Source organism: Furipterus horrens, unplaced genomic scaffold, assembly GCF_987537825.1.
Source record: "Furipterus horrens unplaced genomic scaffold, mFurHor1.1.pri manual_scaffold_5, whole genome shotgun sequence".
Classification (NCBI taxonomy): Eukaryota; Metazoa; Chordata; class Mammalia; order Chiroptera; family Furipteridae; genus Furipterus; species Furipterus horrens.
The window spans coordinates 102,643,348-102,670,173 of NW_028327175.1; the positions used below are offsets into that span (position 1 = coordinate 102,643,348).

A 26,826-nucleotide genomic window follows, 5' to 3' on the forward strand; every position below is an offset into this window, starting at 1 on the left:
GTTCTAGTTAAAGTTAGTTACATAAGAGTGAATATATTTTTCATATATAGACTTGTTTTGTGTGACTTATTTCAGTTACATGCAGTGGTGTGCTGAAGCTGGCTCAGACAAACTTGTAAGAGCATATTGCCATAATCTTTTGTCAGTTCTACATTCAGTTACATCATTCAGGTAGCTTGAAATAGGCCAGATGGGAGTATGTATGCCACAAAAATCAGTAAATACTACAAATAATTTTTTTTCCTTCCAGAGAACAACACTTTAGGCATTCACCAGAACACCACTGGATAAAGACCAGCTTTTAAACAAATACTCAAGTTTTAATTTAAACATGAAAATAATTTGTGTGAAATTTATGAAAATAATAGATAATAGTAAAGGTACTGAAGTATTGCTTTAAACATTTATTAATATTTAGAAAATGAATATCACGCTAGTACTAATAGTCAATACTTCTGAAAGTATTTTTTAAATATAGGGTTAAGCTTAGGGCCAATATGCTTAATGTATTGTACGTATTTTGTTGTATTGTGGAATAAGACCCACAATAGGTGGTACTTCCTGTATTAACACATTGTTGACCGGCAATTTTATACAAAACTATCCCATATCACTGGCTATTTTATACAAAAGCTATCCCAAACTGTTACCGAGCAAAAGAGTTCTCTCACGTGGCGCTTTAGGGTAAAACCCAACAGTTAGTGTTGAGAAAAGCAGGTCTTTATTTACAATATTCTAAGCTGGGGGCTGGGGGCAGTGAGCACTCCTGCTCAGAGCCCTGTTCTCCCATGGGACCCAGCACTTCCCTTGCTTCCCAAAAGACTATAAGCCAAATACATGCCCAGAAGTTCCCCATTTCTTATCTGTCAGCTGTCTCCTTCAGGGTCTGGAGTACAATGTCATCAGCCTCCATATAATAGTCCAGGAAAACATGTGCTGTGTTCCACTGGATCATGGTGAAGTCCAGTAAAGGCACAAGTCCTAAGAGAGTCCTCTCCGCCTATCCCAAGTTTCAAAAGTTCAAAAGTCCAGGCTTTGGAGTCCACTGAATTCGGCATGATTAAGGCAGCAGCATGCAGGTTTTCTTACTATTCCGGACCTCATGGCCAGACCATTCTTATGAACTGCATAGCTGCTCCTTTCCCTTTCAAAACCACATGGTTCTACCCCTTCAAATGGCTGCTGTCTTATTTTTAAATCCCTGACTGTGGCATGTGATGTAATGGGTGGGGTAATTGTTCTGACCATTAGTAGAACCTTTCACAGGCCCTGTAAGCTTTTTGTCACCATTTTATGGTCAAAGCCCCTCCTATCTCCTTGGTGCCTTGGAAGGACCAAAGCCATTTGCATAACTAGGACACTAGCTACCAGCCATAGATATGCAGAGGCATCTCTTAGGAAAAATGGCTGTGCTCCACTGAGTCCCCTCCCCCAGTCCCCAAACCATGGACTCTGGGGGAATTTTGGGGACCCCGTCCTGTAACAATATCACTGGCCAATTTTTCATAATTGAATATGAAAATGAAACAATTGAAATAAACTTCAGTATACTTTATTTATACATAATGTATTGAAATGAAACTTTGTACATATCCTCTGTATTACTTTTAATAACTTTCTTTGGTATGATTACTGGTCCATTGACTAGTAATCTCTCCAATGTGATTTTTTTATCCCATCAATATCAATAAACTGAGAAACTTCTTCATATTACTAGTGATAATTTCTGTCCATGTTAAAGTTTTAGCAGATGTTTTATAGTTTTTCTATTTGGCAGTGGTATAAATTGGTTTGAGAAGCAATTAAATTAAAAAATTATCAAAAAGTAAATTCTTCACTTCACTGACATTCTGTGGATCATTAAGTTTAACAGTTACACCAGAAATATTTGTATAATCCTCCAAAGTTGGTGTAATGTCATTTTCTGTCCACTCTTCTTCAAAATCACTTTCACTATCAGATTCTATAACATTTCTTTTTTTTTTTTTTTTTAAGTACAACTTCCATTTTATTTATTTTCCAGAGAACTGTTCTTCAGTCCTTAAGAACTTAGCTCCTTACATGGGCTTTGGTGGAGGACGTGGGGCAGCACCCGCAGGTCTGAATCGGGGTGGAGGTGTTCGGTCCTTCCGGGCTTCACGAGAGCGATTCCGGACTACCTTGCTGTGAATGGCACAACTCACACAGTAATGCAGTTTCACATACAGCTTGGGAAGCACATAGGCGTCGAAGACACTCGCTTATGAAATGTCCCTCACGGCTGCGGCCTCAACTATGTTTCGAATGACAAACTTTTTAATGGCCTTATCCTTGGGCACGCATCGGGCGCAGTTGGTGCAGCGAATAGGCTGCACATGGCCGCGGCCTTTCTTGGCACGACCGTTGTTCCTTCTTTTCTTGGTCATCTTGGAAGCGAGGACCCGCGAAAAGACTTGCCTTCCGCTCTGGCACTCTTATATAGCGCGAGATCCCTACGCTCACACCGGAAGAATCCTTAGTTGACGAACACCAAGAATGGCAATCCACTTCACTTAAATCTTCTTTATTATTCAGCGTTTTCGCTGAAATTATTTTCCAACAAGCGTCGCGAAACCCTCTATAACATTTCTTTTTTGTCGTTTTGGTGGTCTAATATCAGATTCATAACTATCTTTAGACAGACTATCATCTTCCACATCACTGCTATATACTTTGAAGTCCTTGGACAATCAGAAACAGTGTCTGAATATAATTCATGGAAAAATTCTTCACCATCACAGTGCACCATACTTGAAATTTTTGCAATACTAAAACTGTGATAAACCCAGAATATCTAGAAAAATAATTTTTTATAATAAACACGATGGAACATGATTAAGAAAACTTTTACAAAGTCCTATATTACTCTCAGTTTTAAGGATTAGTATAAACTAATGCAAGTGCAAATACAAGTTAACTTGTTATTGGTCAACAACATTTGGGCTTGAAAACATGCATTTTTTCATGACAGGTCAACAATGTGTTAATTTCCCAAGAGTTTACTGTAACAAATGACCATAAACTGGGTGGTTTAGAACAACAGCAACTTATTCTCTCACAGCTGAGTAGGCTGGAAGTCCAAAATCAAGGTGTTGGCAACACATTCTTTCAGGAGACTCTAGGAGAGAATACTTTCTTGCTTTTTAAAACTTCTGTTGGCCACTGGCATTTTCTATGGCTACATTAGCCCCAATATCTGCCTTCCTCTTCATGTGTTTTAAGGACATTTGTTGTTGGATTTAAGGTGAACCCAGATAATCCAGGATAATCTCCTATTGAGCCTCTTAATTAATATTTACAAAGACTATTTTTTTCTTCTTCTTCAAATAAGATCACATTTACTAATTCCAGGGATTAGAAGGCAGACATATCCTTTTGGGGATCATAATTTTTTGTATTTTATTTATTTATTTTTTAGAGAAAGGGGCAGGGAGGGAGAAAGGGAAGGAGAGAAACATCAATCTGTTGCCTCTCATATGCACCCTGACCTGGGACTGAACCTGCAACCCAGGCATGTGCCCTGACCAGGAATCGAACCAACAACCTTTCACTTTGTGAGATGATGCCCAACCAACTGAGCCACACCAGTCAGGGCAGTTTCTTAAATATTTTTAAAATTGATGTTCCCAATTTAGTTTCTTGTTGGATTGTTTGTTTTCTATTAATTATCCAAGTCATAAATTAATTGATTTCTGTGAAAGTTTCAAATAATCCAGATGAAATGAAAACCCCTTTAGCCAAATTTAAGAACTTTGCACCATTTATTTTTCTAAAAATAACCATTCATTATAAGTTTAGTAGGTGTCCTCTCAGAATCATCCTTTATGCAGTTATTACATTTTCTAATAATTGAAATGCATTTATAATAATATAGTATATAACAAATTTCTTTAAAATATGTCATATATCATAGAAAATGCATAAAATGTTTGTGGACAATGCCTTTCTATTCAAGTTATGACCTGCTATCCACAGAATTTGGGCTTTAAAAAAATTTTTTTTTTTATTGTAATCCCTAGTCAAACTCATAGAAGCAGAGTATAAATTGTTGCCAGTGGTTGGAGAAAAGAGAAATGGGGAGTTGCTGTTCAATGAGTATAAATTTTCAGTTGTGCAAAATGATTACATTCTAGAGGTCTTCTATAGATGATAGTGCCTATATTTAACAGTACTGTGAATTTAAAAATTTGTTATAAGGGTAGATCACATGTTAAATGTTCTTACCACAATTTAAAAAACTATAAAATGCTACAAAACTATTGCTTAGTGGGAAATTTATAGCACAAAATCTGTATATTAGAAAGATGAAAAATCCAAAATCAATAATGTAAAGTTCCATGTTAAGCCATGAGACAAAAAAAAAAAAAAATAATAATTGAACCTAAAACAGGAAAACGAAAAGAAAACTTATGGTAGAGTAGAAATTGATGAAAAGAGCAAAAGGTCTGAAAATCAATAAAACCCCAAAGCCTAGTATTTGGAAAGATCAGTAAAGTAAAAAATCTATTTCGCTTACCAGCCTGAGCAAGCAAAATAAGTGAGAAGGCAAACACTGCCAATATTAGGAATAAAAGAGGAGATATTCTTACTGTTCTTACAACTATTAAAAGGATAAGAAGGGTACTACAAGCAGTTTAATGCTCATAAATGTAACAATTTAGATATTAGCTATGGACTTTTCATATATGGTCTTTATTTTGTTGCAATAAATATCTTCTATACCTAGTTTCAAGAGTTTTTATTTTGAAATGGCATTACATTTTGTCAAATGCTTTTTCTGCATATATTAAGATGGTTATATGAGTTTTATTCTTAATCTGCTATTGTGGTATGCCACAGTAGTTTATTAGATTATGTTGAACCGTCCTTGCATTGTGGGGATAAATTCCACCTGCTCATAGTGTATGATCCTATTAATGTGCTGTTGAATTCAATTTGCTAGGATTTTGTTGAAGAATTTTGCATCTGAGAGGATCAGGAATATTGGCCTGTGGTTTTTCTCTTATGGCGTCTTCATCTCTCTTTGGTATCAGAGTAGTTCTGAGCATGCAAAATGAGTTTGGAAATGTTCCCTTTTCTTCAGTTTTTTGGAAGAGTTTAAGAAGTATTGGTGTTAGTTCTTTAAATGTTTGATAGAATTCAGTATTGCAGCTCTTTGGTCTGCGGCTTTTCATTGTTGGTAGACTTGTTTTTTTTGTTCCTGACTCAATCTTATTCATTATTGATCTACTCAGGCTTTCTATTTTTTTTTCATATAGGTCAGTCTTGGTAGATTGCATGTTTATAGGTATGTCTTTCTTGTAGGTTATCTAATTTGTTCGCATCATATAATTGTTCGTAAGCGTATCTTATGGCACTTTTTATTTTTGTGGCATCAGTTTTAAGGTTTCCACCTTTTATAATTTTATTTATTTGTTTAGCTAATGGTTTGTCAACTTTGTTCATCAAACCGACTCTTAGTTTTTTGATGCTTCCTATTGTCTTACTAGCCTCTGTTTCATTTATGTCTGCTCTAATCTTTATTTCCTTCTTTCTCTAAATTTGGGCTTAGTTTGCTGTTCTTTTTCTAGTTCCTTGAGGTTAAAAGTTAGGGTGTTTAATTGAGAACTTTCTTTTTTAAAAAAATATACACATTTATCACTATAAAATTCCCTCTATTGCGTCGGCCTGCAAACCAAGTGTCGTTGGTTCGACTCCCAGTCAGGGAACAGGACTAGGTTGCACGCCAGGTCCCCAGTTGGGGGCGCGTGAGAGGCAACCACACATTGATATTTCTCTCCCTCTCTTTCTTCTTTTCCCTCTCTCTAAAAAATTTAAAAAAAAACAACAGATAAATAAATAAATTAATTAATTAATTAAAAAAAAAAGAATGAATGAAAAACTCCAGGGTTTAAAAAAAAATTTCCTCTATTAACTACTTTTGCTGTTCACAGTGTTTTGGTATATTATGAGTTTTTGTTGTTGTATTGTGTGTGTGGACATATTTTCTAATATGTTTTGACTACTTTGACCTAATATGGTTCATAAGTGTGTTTTTAAAATTTCCCAGTTTGTGAATTTTCTAATTTTTGTTCTGTTACTGAGTTCTAGTTTTATTCCATTGTGGTCAGAAATGATACATGGTATAATTTCAGTCCTTTTAAATTTGTTAAGACTCTGCTTAATATTCTGCTGCTGTTGGGTGTAATATTCTGTATATATCTGCTAGGTTCTTTTGTAATATAATGCTGCTGAGTTCAGCAACTTCTTTATTGATTTTCTCTCTGGATGTTTTCTACCTATTGTTGAAAGTGGGTATTGAAATCTCTTACTATTTTCATATTGCTATATACTATTCTCTTCAGTTCTCTGAATTTTTGTTTTTTTATATTCAGATACTCCATTCTTGAGTGTGTGTGTATGTATATGTTTGTCTTTCTAATGAATTGGTCCTTTCATCATTATAAAATACCCTAGTCTCTTCTGACAATTTTGACTTAAATCCTATTTTGACTGGTATAAGTATAGCCACCCCTGCTTTCTTGGTTCTACCATTTGTGTGGATTGTCTTTTTCATTCCTTAACTTTCTATGTAGTGTTGATTCTAAAGTGGGCATATTGTAGACAGCATATGTAGTTGAATACACACACACACACATATATTTTAAATTTACTTAGCCACTCTGTGTCTTTTGATTGGACAGTTTAACCCATTAAAGTAATTATTATATGTGGCCTATAATATATAAAATATAGTAAGACATATAAGTAATGGTTAATAAGCAATGACTTACTATTGTTATTTTGAGCGAGCTAAGTGTCGCTGGTTCGATCTTCCAGTCAGGGCACATCAGAGAAGGAAAACTCTGACTCCAAAAAACCTCCGCTGCCTTGCGGCATACCTCTTCAGGGGAAAGGCTAAGGGAGTAAACCCCGACAGAAAATCCGGAGCCGGAGTCCCTAAGGCGGTTTGACGTTGTAGTCAACACCGGCAACTCCTGCGGCGCACCTGAAGCCAAGCTGTATTGACTCCGTCTTTCCCTTGGACCCTTCAGCTGCGAAGAGAGAGGGGGTCTGCTGCATGGGCAACAGCAGACCCTCCATATCACCCTGCCCAGGCTCTGTAGCTTCAGCTTCACTGGAGAGGACACTCCAGCGTCATCGCAAGATGTCGATTCAACACGGGAGGAGACAGATACCGTGTCACTCCCGAGTCGGACTGCACAGCCATTCTCGGCGGTGCAGATAGACTCTTAAGAAGCTACACCATCGTCTCTCGAGACGGACGGCTGCCTCCAACTATTGTTATTTTGTTAAATGTTTTCTATCTTGTAGTTCTTTTTTTCCTATTTTCCTTTCTTTTTTCATTCCTTTGTATTTTGTTGACTTTTTTGTAGTGATATATTTTTTATTCCTTTGTCTTTTTCACTTATGTATCGTCTACAGGTTTGGTTTTTTTTTTTGTGTGTGTGTGTGTGTGTGTGGTTTGCTGGGCACTTACTCTCCCATGTGGAAAGGTTGCTGCCAGCTGTGTTAGCTCCAGGCTGCGCTGCCTTGGGGAAAGGTTGGCACTGGCAAAGTTCCTCTTACCTTCTCCAATGCATTAACATTTATTCTTTTTTCTATGCTCCAGTGGAATCTCCCATTTTAATTGCTGAACTTCTACAAATGTCTTTTTCTGTTGGTGTGTGCTCAAGTAAACACTCTCCAGTTTTTCCCTGTCTGCATGGAAGAGGAGTTGGGGCAGATCTGCTGGCTTCTGCTGGTTCTGCAGCTTGTAGGGAGGTGTGTCTGCTTATTACCAGATGTGCAGCTGAGCAAAACTCCTCCTGGTTCCCTGGCATATGTTGCTGGGTTCCACAGATCCCACGGAGGTACCTTTATTAGTAGAGAGATCATATTTATAGTTGTTAAAAAGCAGGGAAGTATTCATTGCCACGATTATGATGTCAGTCTTCTTAAATTTTACATACAGTAAAGCTTCCCTTTATGGTGTATATATTTTTTTTTTAATTGAACTTATTGGAGTGACATTGATTAATAAAACCATATAGGTTTCAAGTGTATGTTTTTAAGTTGCATAAAGTTGTGTATATATCCATCATCTCAGTTGTGACATAGAAACGTTCTATCATATTAAAAAATTCTCTTGTGCTTTAGTCTATCTATTCTTGTGCTGCTACCACACTGTATTATTTTAACTTCATAGTAAGACCTGACACAGAGCCATAGACATGGATAACCGGGTGGGGATTGAATGTGGGAGCAGTGGGGGTGGGCAAGGGAGAGAGCAAAGGGGGAAAAATCAGGACAACAGTAAAGGAACAACAATTTTTTAAAAAGCCTAAAAAAGGAAAAAGAAAAAAAGAAAGAAAGAAAAAGAGCGAGAGAGATCTATTTTACAGGCTTTTTTTGGGGGGGTGGGTGGGGGTGAAAAAAGACCTGACATATGAAAAATATATCTCCTTTGTTTTCTTCAATATGTCTTAACCATTCTTGGTCCTTTGCACTTCTATATACATATACACACTAAAATTTGGTTTCTGGTTGAGATTACATTGAGTTGAAAGATCATTTTGCCATTTCTATAAACAGTGTAAACCATGGGTCTTTATTGGTTTGTAATTGTTATCTTTGTAAGAACGTTATGCACATTTTTATTTATATGACAAACTATGAGTACACATACTATTCATTAAATAGTAAAAATGTAGACCTCAGAGGTTATTGCTATATTATGTTAAATGTTTTTCAGCTACCGATCAATAGTTGGCTACTTAGATGCTCAATTTGAGGCCTATTTTCAAGAAGAATTGAAAATTCAACGTTCCTTAGTTGACTACCATGATTCTCGTGTCCATGTGTGCCTTTACTTCATTTCACCTACAGGACATTCTCTGAAGGCCCTTGATATATTAACCTTGAAGAACATTGACAATAAGGTGTGTTTGGTAAACCTATCAACCTATCAAGATTTTATAATTATTTTGAGATAATACATATCTTGAAGGCATTCTCATACAATAACTTATTTTGTATTATGTGTATATATCATATTTATTATTAATTTTAAAAGGATATATATTAGTTTCCTAAGAATACTGCTACAAAACACCACAGATTTAAACGTTTTAAATAATAGAAATTAAATTTCTTACAGTTCTCAAGGCTAGAAGTTCAAGGTCAAGGTGTTGCCAAATTTTGTTTCGTCTGAAACTTTTTGAGTGGCAGATGGCTGCCTTCTCACACATGTTCTCACATGATCTCTCTTTATGGACACATCTGATGTTTCTTTGTGTGTCTAAGTTTCTCCTTCTTATAAGGACACCAGTAGGATAGGTTTGGAGTCCATCCTAATGACCTTATTTTAACTTAATTACCTGTTTAAAGATTATGTTTCCAAATACACCCACATTCTGAGATATTGGGGGTTAGGGCTTCAGCATATGCAATGGAGAAAGGGGAGAAACGTATTCAGCACATAACAGCATTTGATAAATTTCAACCTTATCTTGCTTTCTCAAGCAATTTAATTAGAAAATGCATTAGGATAATGAGATGAAGGTAAAAAATAAAAATAAAAATTTAGTTTTTCTTGTGATTAAATAATAATTCAGGTTGTGGTTATTTGCCCATATTTTTGAAATTGAAATTACTCTATATTATTATAAAATTATTCCTTTAATATTTATCTGGTATCACTGATACTTTAAAACACAAAGCTTTCATGATCCTGGATACTGGTCTTGACAGGATGCAGAATGCAACAGGTATTTTTTTCCAACAGAGGGTCAAATTACATATGAAAGAAACTTCTATGATGAGATTCTTTTCTGCACTCAACCCTGATTAAACATAATGTTTTCAACTTCAGTTGAAGAGAGGAACAGTTCTAAGATTACTTTTTTGATTAAAAAAAAGGCCTGACTTTTGCTATGTATTGTTCAAACTAGAAAGAAATTTTATAGTTAAATCTCATGTATCACCAAGTAGTTTTAAAAAGTTATATTTTTAGTTAAAATTAAGAGTTGCCTTAATTTCCCAATTTGTAGTATAATCAATAAGCAGGGACACAAAGTTTTATTTTTAACTTTAAGGGCATCTATAATCATCAAGCTATTTCCAGATGCAGGAAACTGCTCATTTTTGCCAAGACCATTACTTACAGGGTGGGCCAGGCTGCATGTATATCTGTTGTCTCCTCTCCCAGGTTGATCAGCTCTCCTTGCAATAAGTGACTTTTGTTCCTCAAATCTGAACACCTGTGGAATTATTAACAGCAAGTTTTCCTTTTTTTATGTGTTAATGATACACCATCACTGGAGGTTTTCTTTTCTTACCTTTGTCACCAATACAATCCAATGCAGTACAGCTATCTTAGCAGCTGTCAGGTTTTTACTGTGGAAACTATTGTTTAAAATTACTAGACAAAAGTTTGAACATCTGTGTTATAACATCGAAGCCCTAGATTTGAACAAAGATTTGTTATAAAAAATGTATTTTGAAGAATCTAAAATGAAAACAATATATTCAACACTGACTATTACACATTCCTACTATATCACAGAGCTTGACATTGTGTAGCTATGCTTTAACAAGGTATCTTATTGTAATTATAATAAAACATTTTGAATTTTGTATATTGTTATTTTCTACAGAGTTTAATTATTAAGGTGTATATACAAGGAGACAGGAGGAATTATATTTTAGAACTAGGAAGAAAGTATTATAAATAAATTTCAACCTCAACTCTGCTATATGAAAATAATTCCTTTTTACAAATTACAAATGTTAGCAAGGTGCCATATACTTACCTACAGACATTTAGCATTTAGAGTAAGGTAACAAAAAAGTCTACTATTTTTAGGTGGTCTTTGGGAAACACAAGCAAATCTATCTGCAAAGACATATAGGTAGAGCAAGAATCTATTCAACTGCAACATTAAGATGGATTTATGAAGAAGGTGATGCAAATGAATGACAGGTAGAGGAAAAATTGTTTTATAGTTTTGATGAAGGGTCTTTTCTGGTTTTTAGCATTCAGTTAAATATGAAATCAAATTGTTAATTAATTAAATAGACTACATCATCTTACTAATGCCTTACTAACTTCTGCCATGTTAGAAATATAAGAAAGTTTGAGAAAGGAACAAAAATTAAGACTTCTAAACCTGAACTCTCATAACAATTTATCTTCAAAGCCATCTTGTGAGGAAAGCATTATAGTGATTATCTAGAAACAAATATTTATCGTCAAATATTGTGAGGTTTTGACTAAAAATCTCAGGATCAACAACAAATCCTCAAAGGTGAGATTTTGTTTTCTTTTTTCTTAATAGGTGAACATTATACCACTGATTGCCAAAGCTGATACAATTTCTAAAAATGAGTTACAGAAATATAAATGTAAGATTATGAATGAATTGCTCAGTAATGGCATCCATATATACCAGTTCCCAACAGATGATGAAACTACTGCTCAGATGAACTCCTCAATGAATGTAAGCTTCTATTGAATATTAATTCTATTTTACATGAGAGAATCAAATATAATTTGTCACAATATTAGTAATATACTGTCACTTGTAACCAACCAAGAGATTATAAATATGTTTTTTTCCCCTCAAGATCCAGTGTGGAAAATGTTTTATTTTTTTGATGTTGAGAAGTATGCACTGAGAATCAGTTCTGTTTTTTAACAGCTTTATTGAGATATATGTTACATACCTATAATTCACCCATTAAAATATACAATTCAATAATTTTTAGTATATTTACAGATGTGTGCAACCATCACCGCAATCAACTTTTGGACATTTTTATCATCTCAAAAATAAACCCTATATCTTTAGCTTCTCTCACTTATTACATGTGAGCCCTCCTCTCCACCAGCCCTAGGCAACTACTAATCAAGTTCTTTCTCTGTAGATTTCTCTGATCTGGACATGTAATATGAATGTCATTATGTGATATTTGGTCTTTTCATATGCTTTTTTGGCTATTAGCATTTCTTCCTAGGATATATGTTTACTCAAATCCTTCTCTCATTTTAAAATTTTGCTCCAACCAACTGAGCCACACTGGTCAGATCAGCATTCATTTTTTACTGTACATTCTGTAGGTTTTAACAAATATATAATTACATGTATCCACCATTATAGTAACATACAGAAGAGTTTCACTGTCTCCAAAATTACATGTGCTCCATTTATTTATTTCACCCTCCCCCTCTCCCCTTGTGCTGCTGACAACCACTGATATTTTCACTGTTACATAGTTTTACTCTCTCCAGAATGCCATTTTGTTGGAATCATACAGAACGTAGCCTTTTTAGATTGGTTCCATTCATTTAGAAATATGCATTTAAAGCTCTCCATGTCTTGTTGAGGCTCAGAAAGAACCCATAAGAGGAGTACATTGGGACCCTATAGTCTCCTTAGTCATGAAGAGCAACGAATGTTTCCCATGTTTGGAAGAACAAATTACATGGCATTTATGATAAAAATTTTCTCTGAGATTACATAATCCTGTCATTTAAGGCAAGTGATAAATGCAATTTTTAAATTATGTTAAAGAGAATTCTCAAGGTTTTACTTGGGCCCAATGGGGACACTTGAATGAGCTCAGAACAATATTAGGGGCATCATGGTAGGAAATGCAAGGGTGGGATAAAATGGCCTTTGACAACAGTAGTGTTCTGAGATGTCCCTATGAGATTTTGTTTTAGTGAGATTGGGTTAAGTTCAAGCAAATCATTCTTAAGTGTGGAGAGAATCTGAACTTAGCAGTAAAGTAAGTAAGAGTGATAGTTTGTAATGTGAATGGAAAAGCAGATTTTTTAATTAAATTATTCACTAGGGAACTAACTTCAGTTCTTTCTAATCCTTTCTCCTCAAACCTGCTTGGTTGAAAGTTGCAGAAAAGGAGGCATGTGAAGACACAATGGCACTGAACACCTCCACAGAGTTAGGCTGAGCCCCTTCCATGGGGCAGGGGCTCAGTCCCTGGTCCCTGGCTGGTGCTGACCTGCAGGGAGTGTCCAGGAAGAGCTCACTGAATGGTGTGGGGCAGCGGAGGCTTCTGGAGTGGCAGAGAGGTGTTCCCTTTGTCCTTCTGCATCCGAGTCACAGGCTGTACCCAGCACACTCATCACTTAGGTGTTAGAAAGAACTGCAGCATAGTTTGTGGGAAATCTGTCCCCTAGCAAAAGCTCTGACCACTTTGGTAAATAATTTCTATTTACTGGTGCATCACTAGGATTTTTCTGTGTTGGAAACTTCTGGTTTGAAAATCTTTTTGGCTCGAGGGTTCAGTGGCACACTATAGTGTTTAAAATTTTCATTAAATAGGGGCCTGATTAAGTCCTCCACATAGAGACTTGCAGTGGAACACTGAGCCATTTAAAAAGATAATTGAGTCATTTAAAAGACTAGTTACAAGAAAATCAAGAAAAAATAAAAAAAGGAAAAACCCATTAAAAGACTAAGTAAAAATATATGTATACATACAAACATAGGTGGTTTATGTCTGTGTATAGAAGCGCATACTATGTATCAAAATGTTACTAGTGGTTATCACTCTGTGTTGGATCATGGGTGATTTTTCTCTTTTTATACTTTTTTGTATGTTTTGAACTTTATTCAAATGAAGACAACTAATTTTACAATCTAAAAAATAAGCCTTTTCCATTTTGATAATTAAAAGTAAGAGAAAAATCTCCTAGCTTAAAAAAAAAAAAAAAAAAAAAAGACACAGTGGGACACTTCAGAGCAGATGATATCGATCAATAGTGGATTCATGTTGATTTCCAAGGTGGAAGCAGTGTTTTTAAAACTCACTCATTAATGCCAAACATTCCTAACTGTATTTATGAATTAAATCTTTTTTTTCAGGTTCTTAAATTATGACTGTCATGTAATAGAAATGGTTTGTGTTTTCAGATAAAGTTCTTTTAAAAATCCAGACTTTTAAAAAAAGAATGATTACCTTTTCATTTGACACTTTTCCTCTTTCTAACCTCAGGAAATCCAGAATAGTATTTGACAACAACTATTTTTTAAATTTATCTTTGACAGGTGTCCCACTCCATTTTGTTTTGTGACTTCTTCATTTAACAGTAAATTATCTAAAAAAAAAACGTTTTTCATGTCTTTATGTGACTTGATAGTGATTTCTTTGTTAAACAATATTTTATTGTTTAAATGTACCACAATTTTTTTCACTCTGACCTGTGTGGCTCATTTGGTTGTAGTGTCGTCCCATAAACCGAAGGGCTGCAGGTTTGATTCTCAGTCGGGGCGCACATGAGAGACAACCAATTGATGTTTTTCTCTTGCCTCGATGTTTCTTTCCCTCTCTCTTCCCCTCCTTCCTCCCCTCTCTAAAGTCAATAAGCGTGTCCTCGGGTGAGGATAAAAATTAAATAAGTAAGTAAATAAGAAAACCACAATTTGTTTATCCATTCACGTATTGAAGTGAATCTTAATCACTCCTAAATTTTAGCAATTATGAATAAAGCTGCTATAAACATTTGTGTCCAGGATTTTGTGAGGACATAATTTTCACCTTATTCGGATAAATACTAAGAGTGTGACTGCTGACCATATGATAAGCCTATGTTTTGTTTTGAAAGAAACTGACAAAATGTCTTGCAGGGTGACTTTGTCATTTTACATTCCTACCAGAAATAAATGACAGTTCTTATTGCTTTACATCTTTGTCAGTATTGTGGATTTTGACAATCCTCATAGGTGTGTAGTGGTATCTAATTTTTGTTTTCATTTATAATTCCTTAATGTATATGATGTTCAGAATTTTTTCACATACATATTTGCCACCTGTATCTATTTTTGATAATATATATCATCAGATATGGTGCTAATTTAGAAATGGGTTATTTGTTTTGAGACATTTATATATTTTGAATATCAGTCCTTTATCAGACATTTGTTTTGCTAATATTTTTGGCTTATCTTTTTATGTTCTTTAGCAGTGTCTTTCACAAAGCAGAAATTTTAATTTTAATAAAATATAATTTATCTATTTTTTCCTCTCATGGATCATAGCTTTAGTTGTATCTAAGGAGTCATTGGCAAACCCAAGGTCACCTAATTATGTTCTAGGAAAAGTTTTTCATTTTAAATTTAGGTCTATGAATCAGTTTGAGTTAATTTTTGTGAAATATGATCTGTTTATAGATTTTTTTTTTTTGCAGCAGCAGCAGCAGCACCAGCACTTGTTAAAAAGACTGTATTTTCTCCATTTCATTGCCATTACTTCTTTATCAAGGATGCATGTGTGGGCATAGATTTGTTCCATTGGTTTACTTATCTGTTCTTTTGCTACTACCACACTGTCTTGATTACTGTTGCTTTGTAGTAAGTCTTAGGACAAGTAGTATCAGTTCTTCAACTTTGTTCTTCAATATTAGGTTAGCAGTTCTGGGTCTTTTGCCTTTCCCTATAACCTTTAGAATCAGTTTTTCAAAACAGTAGTTCTCCCTTTACTGTGGTTTCACTTTGCATAGTTTGTTACTCATGGTCAAATGCAGTCTGAAAATATTAAATAGAAAATTCCAGATAAAAACAACTTATGTTTTAAATTGTATGCTGTTCTGAGCAGTGTGATGTAATCTCATGTGATCCTGCTCCATCCCGCCCAGAACGTGAATCATTTCTTTGTCTGCAGTATCTATGCTTTATACACCATGTGCCCCTTAGTCACTTAGTAGCCATCCTGGGTATCAGATCAACTGTTGCAGTATCACAGTGCTTGTTCCAGTGACCGTTATTTAAAAGTGCCCTCAACACATTTAATAATAGCCTATGGTGGTGCAAGATCTGGGTCTCACGGAATCAGCAGGGAGTGAGTAGAATTCACCAATGTAAAGCAGATTCTTATTTGGCCCTGTGGAGGGAGGGCTCAACATAGGGGACAATGGCAGCTGTACCTTCTGCCCTGAAGCCACACAATTCAGTTTCTCCCTGTACATCTCTGGCACCTCCCAAGCTGATGTCGCTCCACAAGTGCCCAGGGAGTGTCCGTGAGCAAGTGCATCTGTGCCCGGGCCCTGTAAGAGGATGCCTGGGCTTCCAGCAGCTTTTTGTCTTACCTGGAAGCATGGAATCCCCACTGATGTTCACAGCCAGATGCTGCGGGGCTCTTTTTCCCAGCACTGGTGCTCCGGCCTGGGGCCTCTTGCTTCTCAGGGGGAACCTCTGCAGCTGAGATATCCCTCCCGATTCTCAACTGCCACATATGGGTATGAGGCCAGCCCATTTGTGTCTTCACCCCTCTCACCAGTCTCACATGGCTTCGTATTTGTATCTGTAGTTATAGGACTTCTGTTCAGCTGGTCTTCAGATGGTTTTCTAGGCTGATTGTTCTATAATTTAATTGTAATTCTGAAGTGGTTGTGAGAAGAGGTGAGCACAGTTTACCTACTCCACTATCTTGACAGGTCTCCCATACATTTATTTTAAGATATCAAAATATAAATATATTTCTAAATTAAAGTAATGTAAGTAATGTATGTTTTTAATTTATTCTTCTGTATTATATATTTTTTCTATTTTATCTTAAAGATTTTGGCCTGTCTTACCTAATAGTACACCAAGGAACTCATAGGGAGCAATTTTTCGCCAAAACTAATTACTAGACTACCATTAATTATTAAATATTTGACATAATGCTTAATGATTTTTACTTTGGACATTGTGTATCAACTTTTCTATTCAGACAGGCCATCTATATAACTTCTGAGAGATCATTAAAATTTTTCATATTCTGCCTCTGCACCCTTTATCCTTACCAATGATTGCCCTCCTACTTTGCTTTTCTATTCCCCTAATCTCTCTCAATTGATGCTATTTTTTTATTAGTAGTTCATTTTTGTTGTATTTTTCCGTTACCATTTACCACCCCTGTGCCCTCTTCCACCTTCATCCACCACCCAGCCCTGATCTCAATTTTCATACTTCCCCTGAATCTCAACATCAAGTGATTAAAGTGACCCTTTAATTGTATTTAGAATTCCTATATATGTACATTTAAGAATATGTATATATGAAGCACTATTTATTAATATACTTTATATTATATATTAACTAGTTATAGTTATTAATACTTTCACCTTTTAACTTTATACTAGAGTTAAAAAAGTGATTTGTACATTATTTTCTTGACATTATCTTTGTATTTCAGGGTAAAGATAATGTGAGAAAAAATGATATATCTACAAAAATCTTTGCTCTTTGTAAATATTTCCCACAGCATAATGCCTTTGTTTAGATCCTACTCAGTGGATAGTTTCAGGACCTGACACTAATGCTTGCAGAAATAAATTTGCACATGTTTACTGCAAAGTCATAAAATCTTAGGCAGGGTAGATCTCTTGTTTGAATAAGCTTAATTTGTCATTCTTGTCTCTGTTATTTTCATAACAGAAATAAGAGTAACAGTTTATGTCATGCCAGTATAAGGGAATGTGATTAAAATTATTCTTCCTTTTTAGAAACAATTACCTTTTGCTGTAGTGGGGTGTACGGATGAGGTGAGAGTTGGAAAAAGGATGGTCAGAGGCCGTCAGTACCCTTGGGGAGTTTTACAAGGTAAATATTATGATAGTGAGCAAGCTTGCTCTGGGTTGGTTAGGTGTATGTATGTGTGTGTGTGTATATGTATGTATGTACATATGTTGTATATATAGTATATACAATGATATATACTATAAGTATCCTATATATAGTATATATAGATATAATCATGTCTCAAAATATCATTTTAAATTGAGCTACTATCGGTAACTGTTGCTGAACTGTAAATTAACAGTTACTAATAAGGAGCACAGATCCTGTTTTATTTAGGCTAATGCTTACTTTGATTATGATTTATTCTCATTGGGGTTTGTTGGATGGTGCTTTAGGCAAAAATGCATTGAGGCTGGACAGAACCTCCTCACTTATCCCAATTTTCCAGCTGCATATTAACTCCCTATGCTGGAAATTGCTTTGAACAAAAGAACTTTGAACATATTGAAGACTAAATACTAGTCTTTGAAACATGTTACATGAATTAATTACTACCTAATTTATAAAACATTTTAAAGTGGTCACAAGGAAAAAGGATGGTAAATTATTTTAAAAATAAAGAAATATAATTTACCTTTGGATTACACCTAGACATTCATAATTAGTTTTCTAGCATCATGATGAGTTGGAATATTATAATAGCCAGTTATTTATTATCTAGTTTATATGCTTGTAATACTAGTTATTGGGGTTTGAATTTTCTCTACCTGTATGAGTTTCCAAATGTTGTTTTTAAATTGACATATTAGAAATGTTTAAAATTATGATGCATAGTTAAAAAGAACATATCTTAATGAATATTAAATTGGTTGCAATATCAAACACAGTGCACAATATGTTGTGTTCAGTTCCTGGATGACAGCCATGTGAATGTACTGATTTATTTTGAATATTGATTTATTGTGAATGTTGACTAATTCAGTCTCATAAATATCTTGTATAAATAGAATAAGGTAACTTATGCATGTACAATTATAATTATATTTATGTTAGCAGGATTTAATTTAATGAAATTATTTACTTTAGTGAAATTATATTAATTCTTTGTTAGCACTCTGTAAAATACCTTAAGGGTAGTTTGTAAAATACAAATATAATTATCAATGAAAACTTATTGTTTCATATTTATCCTTTGGCTAATAAATTCAAAGCAAATTTTCTGGTCTTTAAATAAAGTCTGCTTGTAATCAGTATGTACTGTAGTTACATGGTTAAAACAATGGCTATTCATCAGAATGATCTCTTAGCTGTTATTTTAAGTGTTTTTCATGAATACATTTGTTCAATAAAACTTACCAAGTGCCAGGGATTGATGATAATGTGTTGTGGCTTTATTATTTCTCTGTCTAGTGGACAATGAAAATCACTGTGACTTTGTTAAGCTCCGGGATATGCTTCTTTGTATAAATACAGAAGACCTGAAAGAACGAACTCACACCCAGTACTATGAACATTATAGGAGCTTAAAACTGCGGAAAATAGGCTTTACTGATGTGGGCCCAGACAACCAGCCAGTTAGGTGAGTAGAGATCTTGCTAAAGGGTGACTTACAAAGCCCCTACCATCATGAGATACAATCATTTGGGAATGAGAATAACTATGTCTTATATCCTGGGTTATTCTGAATGTTATGTTTTCAAATCATCTTCAGACTTAGAGAACATTTATAAGAGCAACATAATGCAAGGGCTTATTTATATGCTAAAATATGTGTATCCAATATGTGTACAGTATTCCCTCACTTATCACGTGTATTATGTTCTAGACCACCCCCACCATGATAGGTGAAAATCTGCGAAGTAGGAACCTTTTATTTTAGTATTTATATATATTTTAAGGCTTTATAAACCCTTCCCACACACTTATAAACCGTTCCCACTCCCTTATTAACCTTTCCCACTCCCTTATTAACCTTTTCCACACTTTTATAAACACTAATGTTCTTAAACATATTCTACACTCTCAAACCTACGTAACTTTAATGACATACATGTACAGTACTGCAAAATCCTGTGATATAGCGGAAAAAATCCGCAATAAATAATTAAATATTTTTAAAAATCCCGCGATACAGTGAGGCTGTGATAAGTGAACCGCGATGAGAGGGATATACAGTAGTATATATTAAAGTGTATACCCAAAAGAGAAGTTCAGAAAATAAATTGACAAATATTAGCAAAGATTGACAAAGGTTGGCAAAGGCTATTGAGAAGGATGCAAAGAATATTGAGGGCTGGATGGCAGAAAGAGGAAAAGCAGCAGCATAAAGTCATGGAAGTCAAGTGAAAATAGTTGGAGAGCAGGTATATTTAGCTCTGTTGAAGAGGAGTAGTATTTGTACTGTGAAAGTATGACAGTTGTATTAGTTTTGATACTTTGAGCACAAACAAAATTGAATTGGCTATCTTAAATGAATCAGTTTGAAAGATACCTGGCTTTATTTTAATTATTTTGAGAACCTCATAAGTTAGAGGCTCCCCCAAATTCTACTGTGAAAAGATGTGAAGGAGTGTGATATAATACAAAAGTTGTAGAAGCAAGAAATCACTGATATAACTTTTCAAAATTCTAGCATGCTTTATATATACTCTTTATATACTCTTATACTCAATATTGCATCTATCTCATTTTTATATCTCATAATACAGACATTTCCATTCCTATACATGGGAGAATATTAGTAAATGATCTTACATGGGACTTAATGTATAATATGTATTTTATGTGTCTATTTATATTTGCATTTTAATATGAAAGTAATAAACATTTCTTTTTAGTTTTCAAGAGATCTATGAAGCTAAAAGACAGGAGTTCAAAGATCAATGCCAGAGGGAAGAAGAAGAGTTGAAACAGAAGTTTGTGCAGCGAGTAAAGGAGAAAGAAATAACATTTAAAGAAGCTGAAAAAAAAGCAAGTACTTCAATTTGATACAATTTACAGTCATTTTAGTTGTCCTATTAATTTGGGGTATTTAATCTTTGTAAATTATTTGATTTTTTTTTAACACTACTTGCTATTTTTCACAAAGTATCTATTTACTGTATAGGGTTTGAATACAACCTTTAAAATTATAGTCTGTAATTTTTTCTAGATCACTTGGAGAATTTTTTTAATAAGCCCTAAAATAAATATGTAAAACCTTTTTATCTTTAAAAATACATTTTACTTATTCTTAGAAACGGGAGGGAGGGAGAAAGAGAGGGAGAGAAACATCAGTGTGAGAAATATCGATCACTTGACTCTCTCATACACCCCAAATGGGGAATGAACCTGCAACCTAGGCATGTGCGCTGACCCGGAATTGAACCTGGGCCTTTTGCTTTGTGGGCTGACACCCAACTAACTGAGCTGCACTGGTCAGGGCAAAACCTATTTATCTTTATTTTATTTATAATTTGAGTTTTTATGCATAAAGTTAAATTTATAACAGATTTAAGCTATTGACTTCTGTGAAGTCATGTACTTTCTAACATTACTACTGCATTAAAAAATTTCCTGCATTTTAAAAAGCAGATAAACATTGACTCATGAAAATCTTGACTAATTAAAGAATTTTTAGTTGGTGAATTATGTGGATTACTTTTTCATTTCATTCCATTTTGTTTCCAAGGAAATTGAAAAAGAGGTTTTGATTATTTGCCATTGATAGATTTTGGCAAAGGAGTATTTAGGAATCATAAATATTTTCCTCTTAAGTGAATGTGGTTTCAACTTAAGAACATTTCGGTTTAGTGGGTATTTTAGAATATGAACTTCTTTTTTGGCAGAGATAAGGTAGTGATTAAGTGCTATACCAGATGTCTCAGTCAAGGACAACTGAACTATAAGTAATAGAAATTCCATTACCTTAGCTAGGAAGGGATTCATATCTTTGCATGTGGTTGTTCTGGTGTTCCAGTGCTACTTGTTGAAGAGATATCTTTCCTCCAGTGATCGCTTTTGCTTCTTTGTCAAAGATCAATTGATTATATATATGTTCATCTATTTCTAAGCTACTGTGTTGCATTGATCTATTTTGTATTCTTTCACCAATATTACATGTTTTTGATTATTGTAGCATTAGTCAGATTACTATAGCTAGTCTTGAAGTCATGTAGCGTCAGTCCTTCACTCTGTTCGCCTTCAGTATTGTGTTGGCTATTCTGGGCCTTATGTTTTGCCATATGAACTTTAGAATCAGTGTATCAATATCCATAAAACAACTTGCTGGGATTTAGATTGGGATTGCATTGAATCTCTAGGTTGTGTGGGAAGAATTGACATCTTGAAAATATGTAGTCTTTCTATTTATGAACATGGAATTTCCATTTATTTAGATCATCTCTGATTTTTAAAATCAGAGTTTTGTACTATTACTCATATGGAACTTGTATATATTTTCTTATATTTATACAAAAGTATTTCATTTTGGGAGGTGCTAATGCAATTGGTATTGTGTTTTAATTTCAAATTCTAGTTGTTCATTGCTGATATATAGAAAAGCAATTAACCTTTGAATATTAACCTTGCTATAATCTCATGAGTTCCAATGACTTTTTTGGCCAAATCTTTTGGATTTTCTACAGTGATGATCATGTTGCCTGTGAAAATGACAGTTTTATGTCCTCCTTCCCAATCTGTATATATTTTATTTCCCTCTGTTGTCTTACTGCATTAGCAAGGACTTCCAGTACAATGTGAAAGGGAGGGTGAGAGGGGACATCCTTGCCTTGTACCTGTTTTGTGGGAAATCTTCAGGCTTTTCATCAGAGTGGCTAATATTTGAAATGTTTTTGTATTAGGATGAAGTTTAGCTTTCTCTGATTTCTATTCTCACCCTCCCATCTTTAAGAGGAACATTTTCTTAGTGATTTTTGCCATCACTTACAGATACCACACTCTCACATCCCTAGTCTTTCCAATCATTCTTCTTGCCATTGGGTCTAGATGCTCATTTGCTTCTCGCAGCTGAAGACGTAATTCCAAGGGACATCTGACTCCAGGAAAGGAAAATATGATCTTTATTTAGAACCGTGAATCTCAACCTTTGCTGCATACTAAGATTACCTGGGGAATTTTTTAAAGCACTGATGCCTGGGCTTCTGCTCCACATAGCCTGATGTAATTGGTTTGTGGGAAGCCTGAAACTGAGAGATCATTAAGCTCACTGAATAATTCTAATGAATTCTTCGGGTTGAAAATCACCAGTGTTTACACTGTGTTTGTGTTCTTCACAGCCATATACACCAAATGATTAATGTTATGGCAGTAGAATCCCTGGCCTATTTGTTTTTCAAAAAGTTAAACTGCAAATAAACTTGTCCTTTATATTTTTATGATATACAAGCCATAGCTTTAAAACACATACATCCTCTGATGCATACAAGCAATCCTTACATTGTTGAATAAAGTAATTTTAAAGACCTAGGCCCATCTCTAATGGAATCAAAGCTGATATCATCTCTTTCAGATTGCTAATTTGATTTATTTTAAATCCTACAGATTAAATAAAACCTCAAAAGTAAATAAAAAGTAACTGAATGAGGTCCTTGAAGATTTTTATTTCCTTCTACAATTATGCTGATTTCACTTAAGAAAATTAGGACTTTCTTTCAAAAGGTCTTTATCCAATAAAGTCTCAACAATTGTTTCATAATGCATGCTATATTTTAATGTATATATTTTTAATGAGCATTAATTTATCAAATTTTATTTGAAGAGATTTGTGGGGAAGTGCAGAGTGAGAAAATATACCTAATTTGGAAAAACAAAGTATTTTAAAAATTAAGTGCTACTTATAGCCGTAGGTTTTATTACGTTTGGTTCAATGGGGATCCCTTTATAGAATTTAATTGATGAAAACATTTTATATCTGCATATTTATGTCAAACATAAATTGTTGAGTTAGTAATACCAAGCTCTACTTTAATGATTAATATATGTCTGATAACCAGAAAAAGCAAAAACAAAAACAAAAAACAAACAAACCAAAAATCCCAAGCACGTTCCTGGGGATATGCCACGCGTTGTGCTTTGAGTCACAATTACATCTTCGTTTCACAGCTACAGGACAAGTTTGAACATCTTAAAAGAATCCAGCAAGAGGAGACAATAAAACTTGAGGAGGAGAAAAGGCAATTGGAAGAAAAAATGATGAATTTTTATAAAATGAAGGCCAGCTCTGAAACACTGCAGACTCAGGGTTACACCAGTACAAAAAAGGACAAAGATCGTAAGAAATAGTTCTCTTTTAACTGTTCTCTGTTGTACAGCCCCTGAGATTGTGACTTCCTGAGATTGTCTTCATAGCACTTAACTCTGATTAAAGTTCTACTAATTTTTAAAATTTGCTTATTGTATATTTTCTCCAACTCTCAAGAGCTTGACCCTCTTATTAGCTGCTGTATCCTCAGAATTTAGAACAAAGATGATCACAGAGTTGACACTCAATAATGCTCAATATGCCAAATGAAAATCAAATCAAAGAAATATATAGTGCTGTGTAAAAAATGTTGACTAGCTGTAAAAAATTATTTTAGCATAGCATTGCCTGTGGCTCCAGTATACAAGTATGGTTATTTTTTTAAAATGTAAGCAGATTTGTTGGGAAGGTCTATGCATAAAATATTGTTATAAAAAGCTATTTCTTAAGGATCATACTCCTTACCAAAATGTACTGATAATGATTTCTTGATAGTTTTTATTATAATAAAAGATTAAATATTTTCAGTGTCTACAATCTATTTTAATATAATCTCAACACATACCATTTAGAAAATACCAGGAAAAATTTATGTACAAGAGTTGATGCTATTGCATTTGGATAAAGCTGGCAAGTTCTTGCTACTAGCATAGCCCAGGAAACACCACGGAGGAAACCTAATATATTGGAATAGATGTTGTGGCGTTTGGCCCACAGTTTGATAGCTCTTGGAGTTAACCTGAAGCTGTCATTGTTTGATACTAGGTGTAAAATTTCATCGGTTACCCTGCAACCGTTAAGACTTCTTATGCATTGTATATCTAAATTTTTAAGCAGACCATCATCTTGTAAGTTCAAGTCTTCTGGAATAGTCTGCAGTGCTAATCTTGAAAATAAAATATTATCTCTATCCCAACAAAACAGTTTGATAACTGGTACAAATGCCTCTTCAACAGCTCTTAGATATTTTATCTCTTCCTGTAATTTCAACTATAGAATGAGGTGAAAGTCACTTCGATCAGCATGTCTTGGTGTAACACACAGCGCACCAATATCCGCACCTTTTGTGTGTACGCCTACTCTGTAAGATCCAAATGTAAAAATTTTCCTTCCAATATTTTCAATTACAGATTGTGGAAGATTCTTGCTTTCACTGATATCTCATATCCACTCTCTTTCCAGGTTATTTAATTTTTCCAAAATTAAAATCCTGCACTGCAGTTCCTCTTCCTCTTCCAAAACCCCAAAGGGCTTCAGAGTCTCAATGAGTTTCTGTGTGAGCGAGCAGGGCTGCTAAGATGATAGGAGAGGTAGTGCGGCAGCGCTTCTGTGGCGGCTGGTTTTTGTCTTGATACCGGCGTTGTAACTGGAAAGGGCATGCATCGTTTCCTGCGTCCGCACTTCCCAGTCACTAACCGCCCCGCCTCCCCACACTGCCGCCCTGGGCGGGATCCACTGAGGCGGGAGGGAGGGGGAGAAGGAGGCGGGGCGCTGCAGCAGCCCTGGGTCCAACCCACTTCTGCACCCGCTCCTGCCGATTTAAGCGCTTCATCTTCTTTCTCTTCGTCCTAACATGGCAAAAAGATTACATTTTTAAAATTAGAACTCCTATACTGTGATGTCATTCCTTATAAAATTAATATTTAGTAGTTAGAGCCAGAGAACAATGAGAAACCATAAGTAGCATTTTAATGACAACATTATGCCTTATAGATTTTAGATAATGTGTTGAAACGAATGTTATCCAAGTATCAGAAAATAAGGTAATTTTTGTAATTTCAAAAATTTCCATCATGAAAGTCATACCAGTTCTATAAGGTTATGAACACTTGTAAATAACATGTTACTAAAAACACAGCTGCAAGCTGCATTGAGCACAATGTTATTTCCGTGAGTGGAAGTGGTATTACATTCACATATCAAAAAGATGTTTCTAAGTATGCTACTTCTATGCTGCATTCCTACCATGTATTTTCTGTCCATGAATGGAAGTGATACCCATTATGAATATTCACTTAGTGAGGTGTTTAAGAACAATCATAGTCAAGTTGTTAGATTCTAAGACTGCCATTTGCTATCTGCTTTCAGTTGATAACAGCACTGAATAAAAGTGATCCTTTTTTTGTAATGCATATAGTAATGTTTCAAAATATTTGTAATGAGGATACATGTATTTCTATAAGCGCTACTTGCAAATTGTTTTCAGACCAGTTATATTGCTGAATAAAACTAATTCCTGTTTTGTAATGAATGTAATGAAGTGTTTAAGAATGCTTGTCATAAAGCTGTTTCTAACAACTTTAACGCAAAATATATTCAGAATAGTTTTAAGTCAGTAAATGGAAATGAGCCCTATTATGTAATGTATGAAGTAATCAAGAATGTTTGCAGTGATGATGTTTGTGAGGCTGCTACTTGCAAGCTGCACCGAGGACTGTGCTATATCTGTGACTGAAGCCACTGTCATGAGTGTAGTGATGTAATTCAGTCTACATTTTATAAATAGGTTTCTTAAAAACACTACTGGGAAGGTGATTTCTGCTCAGTGTTATATAAATGAATAGAAGTAATCCCAACCTCTAATGCACGTACGGAGTGTGATAACATTTTGTAATGACAATGTTTCTAAAAATGTTGCTTGCATGCTGCATTCAAATAAGGGTTCTATCAATAAAAGGAATTGATTCTCATTCTGTAATACAGGTAGTTACCTGTTTAAGGACACATAATAAAGATGTTTTAATTTTGATATTTGCATGCTGCAGTCAAACCAGTGTTATATCAATGAATATAAATAATCTTCATTCTGTACTGCAAGTAGGGTAGTGATTCAGAACATTTGTGAGAAAGATATTTCTACAAGAACAACTTGTAGGCTCTGCTGTTCCCATAGTTTATCAGTGAAGGGAAGTAATCCTCACACACTCATATATTAATGAAGTATTCATGAACACTTGTAATGAAGATGTTTATAGAGAGTGCTAATTGCAAACTGCATTCAGACTAGTGTTGTATCACTCAGTGTAGGTGGTCCACATTCTGTATTACAAGCGTTGAAGT

The 26,826-nt window shown here is 34.6% G+C and overlaps 1 protein-coding gene and 2 pseudogenes across 1 annotated transcript; 1 reads left to right on the forward strand and 2 right to left on the reverse strand.

Moving 5' to 3' along the window:
• Positions 1–497: 497 nt before the first annotated feature.
• Positions 498–23,807, forward strand: SEPTIN14 (septin 14). Its single transcript, XM_090276951.1, has 7 exons — positions 498–511; positions 8,753–8,939; positions 11,337–11,498; positions 17,510–17,606; positions 18,936–19,104; positions 20,363–20,495; positions 23,628–23,807. Exons 1-7 carry the CDS (start codon positions 498–500, stop codon positions 23,805–23,807), a joined length of 942 nt encoding a protein of 313 aa, XP_090133077.1.
• Positions 1,996–2,518, reverse strand: LOC150009185 (small ribosomal subunit protein eS26 pseudogene; annotated as a pseudogene).
• A 502-nt stretch (positions 23,808–24,309) lies between the features above and the next one.
• On the reverse strand, positions 24,310–25,145 carry LOC150009186 (poly(A) polymerase alpha-like; annotated as a pseudogene).
• Between the last annotated feature and the right edge of the window lie 1,681 nt (positions 25,146–26,826).